The 3,952-nt window shown below is 35.8% G+C and overlaps 1 protein-coding gene across 1 annotated transcript; it reads left to right on the plus strand.

Moving 5' to 3' along the window:
• The first annotated feature begins 2,726 nt into the window (after positions 1–2,726).
• Positions 2,727–3,691, plus strand: LOC109800620 (basic leucine zipper 43). The gene has a single exon (XM_020361413.3). It carries the CDS (start codon positions 2,834–2,836, stop codon positions 3,422–3,424), a length of 591 nt encoding a protein of 196 aa, XP_020217002.1. The 5' UTR covers positions 2,727–2,833; the 3' UTR covers positions 3,425–3,691.
• Positions 3,692–3,952: the final 261 nt, after the last annotated feature.

Consider the following 3,952-nt stretch of genomic DNA (forward strand, 5'->3'; position numbering starts at 1 on the left):
GCAATTGGAAAACTTTAAGGTGTCATGCATTTATCATTTTCTTATTAAACAAACATTAACCTATTGTAAAGAAGAGGCAGTGTGGAACTATTGGCCTCTCTCTGATTGGATATTTAACAACTTGTCAACACCACTAAAAAGATTGCTAGCCTTTTGCCTCTCCCTTAGGGCTATAAAGTCTTTTTACGTTCGAATCATGTATATCATTAAGGTTAATGATACAAATTAATGAAGGAATTATAATTTAGGATATGAAAAAAAAAACATGGATGATCTTTTGATCGTCCTTGGTGGTAACTTTTTTTAACAGTTACTTTCAAATCATTCACAGTCATATACACTTCGATAATAAGCCAGCACGTGTTAGTAGCAAAAGCTTACCCTCACACTTCTTAAATGCAAGTTATTGGATAATATTCTGGTCCCTAGTCCCTACTATAACTGTTTCTAAATGATTTAGTTTGTGAACATATCTTACCTAGTTTATGCAAGTGTCTTTTTCCAAACACAACATTTATATCATTTTAACAGCTTGATACAATGAATACCACAGTTTGGTACCTTGAGCATTTCAGCCACACAATTGGTGTGAGGAGTAATAGCTGATGTTGTTCCTTTTGCTTGAGATTACTATTGAAGCTGTCATTACCTAGACGAAATAAACAACTAGTACCTAACCATACTAAAATAACATAAGTGGTTGATGATCAAAGATTTGGCTTCTAGTTACATATATTATTTATTGCATTTGGAGGTCCCAAAATGAGTGGCTCTTGAGTCATCATATTCATCAACCCGTCTTTCTTCTTGCTCTGTGGAATAATGAGTCTTAGGTACGCCCCCTCATGTTATGTTGAGGACCGGATCTTTAAAGTTTATACAACTGGACATCGGTGAATGATCTTACAACAACCTAATAGAATCAATAATACTCGTTATAATAGACTCTAATATCAACTTAAAAGTTATGGTCACGAAAAATAATGTTTGGAAACAAACTTAAAAATATTTTTGAGAGCTAAAAAATACTCTTTATTTTCAATAAAGAAGATTTTAAGAGTATTTTTATTTTGTATCCAAATAGACTCTGTTGGGATGTAAGTAAAGTTCCACATCGTTCAAACAAGAGGATGAATATGGGTTTATATACACACACTTGTCTTCGTTGGTCGAGAGACCTTTTGGGTGATGTCTAAAAATAAAATCGTGAGAGCTTGGGTCCAAAGCGGACAATATCTGATCAAGTCTAGGTTTGGGATTCCTTGTGTTGAAAGTCTTCCTAACGGTGGGTCCATGTTGAAGATGAGCGTGAGTAAGCTCTGTGGGGGGCACAAATGCAAGCAAAGTTCTACATCATCCAAACAAGAGGATGAACATGTGTTTATATACACACACTTAGCAAAGTTCTACATCGTCCAAACAAGAGAATGAACATGGGTTTATATACACACACTTGTCTTTATTGGTCGAGAGACCTTTTGAGTGATATCCAAAAACAAAACTGTGAGAGTTTGGACCCAAAGCAGACAATATCTTACAAATGTAGAGATATGTGTGTATTAATTTCCCGGTACACATTAGACTCTAACTTAATTTTATAAAGTTGATTTATAATATACTCTATTTTAATCATATTACTAGTTGATGTTGAATCTCCACCAAAAGCATGCCTTTCCTAATCTCCTTTTTTCTCTAAATTTGTTGTCATTTAAGTGAACCTTATCCAACATAGAATGAGCTTGGAAATTAAGACATTACAGAGTTGATATAATAAATTGACTTCTGGAATTGTGCCTGCTTTTGCCCAAACAGTCTGCAAATTGAATTATTATACTCCCCATGATATGAACTGCCTGTGTCCATCTGATGTAAGCATATTTTGTCCAAAATTATTATCCATTAACCCAAGTTGCCTCCCCCTCGTTGCGTCACCGATGTCTATGTGCCGCATGTCTTTCTCACATAGCTTGTTCAATGAACCTAATGCCCCACATACCACATGATCAGAGCATGCATGTCACATAACGCACATAAATAAACACCACACCACACGCTTGTTTGGATTAAATTTTTTAATTTTAGAAAACATTTTGCTAAAATGCTCAAAAGAGAGTTTGTCATTAGCTTAAATGCCTTTTTCTAACACTTCCTCAACAAGAATTTATAATATAATTTTTTTTTTAACTTTATATAACCATAAAGCTAACTAAAATAAAAGTTAACTTATTTTAACTATTTAATAAAAGAGAACTTATTTTAACTATTTCCACTAATTGTCTAATTTTATTGGAATAAATTACAAGTAACTTATAGAAAAGTTATGTGCCATTTTATAAACTTAACTAAGTTTCCTAAAAGCTCTTCTGCATACTTGCTTAATCCAACAATGTACCCATAAACAAAGGGCAAACTGTGAATCACTGAGTGCGTGTTCAAGATTAATTATTAGTTTCAAGTTTGAATTCTAAGTACATAATTGTATTAAACACTCAAAACAAATGCTTTGTTATCTATAGTAATTCTATCCGACTCGAACAAAATTGTCTCTCATAAATAATACTTGTGATCTCCTAACCAAAAAAAAGGACAAACTGCGATGCTGGAATACTGTATTAACATATTGTGCATGATATTCCATCAAGAAAAACCTCAATACTGTTACCCTACCCACATTGAGTGGGGCCATTTCACCAATTTCCCTCCCTATATATACTCAGCCAACTCTTCTTTCCTTCATCTCCAATAGAAACTGAGTTCTATTTATTCTCCATCAGTGTCTTTTTTCTCCAAGGCCCTGCAATCTTCTGTTCATACACACATTGCTGCATAAACCATGCAAGCCAGAGAGATCACAGGACTGAATTATATACTCCCTTCAGACCCTTGTCCTTTCCCAAGTCACTACAACATGATTGAGAACACCATCCCCACATTTCAACTCCACAAACTCTCAAACCAATTCTATGGTCTCCAAAACTCTCCTCAAGTGGCTGCGGACTTCAGCCCCCCTCAGTCCTCATGCATCAGCAGCAACTCAACCTCTGATGAAGCAGATGAGCAGCAGCAAAGCCTCATCAACGAGAGGAAGCACAGGAGGATGATATCGAACCGCGAATCGGCGCGAAGATCACGCATGAGGAAGCAGAAGCACCTTGATGAGCTCTGGTCACAGGTGGTGTGGCTCAGGAATGAAAACCACCAGCTGATGGACAAGCTGAACCATGTATCTGAGTCACATGACAGAGTTGTGCAAGAGAATGTTCAGCTGATAGAACAAGCCTCAGAACTACGCCAAATGATATGTGACATGCAGCTACATAGTCCATCATACACTCCTCCTTCATTGAGTCCAATTGATGATGATGTCTCTCCCTATGTCAAATCTGATTCATCAATCACAGGCTCCGTGGACCTGCTTGGTTGAATTTGAATTTGAAGACAAGGACAAAGTTTTTATTAGTACTATATCTCTTCAATTTTTCTTCTTTTAAGTCCTTTGTGTGTGAGTTGTGGTGGAAAAGTACAAGATAGTAGTAGTCTTTGCCTCTCTTTTGAGATGTATGAGGTGAAAAAACCATACATAAACGGCAATGACATGTTTTTGAGTTTCCAATTTTAGTGTCAGCTCATCAATTTTACCACTATCTTCCAAGTTCTAATGATATGTTCTGAGCAATAATATTTATTTAAAGTGGCTACAGGGCTATCTATAAACCTGCTGGGTTAATTGTTAGCACCATCTTGTGGGGCACTTACCATATTCAATAACACCATCATAATTCTTTCCCAGAAAACAATTTAGAAAGCCTTCATTCATGACCTCATCTTCCAGTTCAAGCATTCACCATGAATGCTAGCGACATCTTTTCTACACTCTTTTTATTATTATTGACCGAAATTTATTATAAATAACAAATCTTGGTAGGTTTCACCACTAAATCAAAGAAACCCA

The sequence above is a fragment of the Cajanus cajan genome, chromosome 4, assembly GCF_000230855.2.
Source record: "Cajanus cajan strain Asha chromosome 4, NIPB_CcT2T_4, whole genome shotgun sequence".
NCBI lineage: Eukaryota > Viridiplantae > Streptophyta > Magnoliopsida > Fabales > Fabaceae > Cajanus > Cajanus cajan.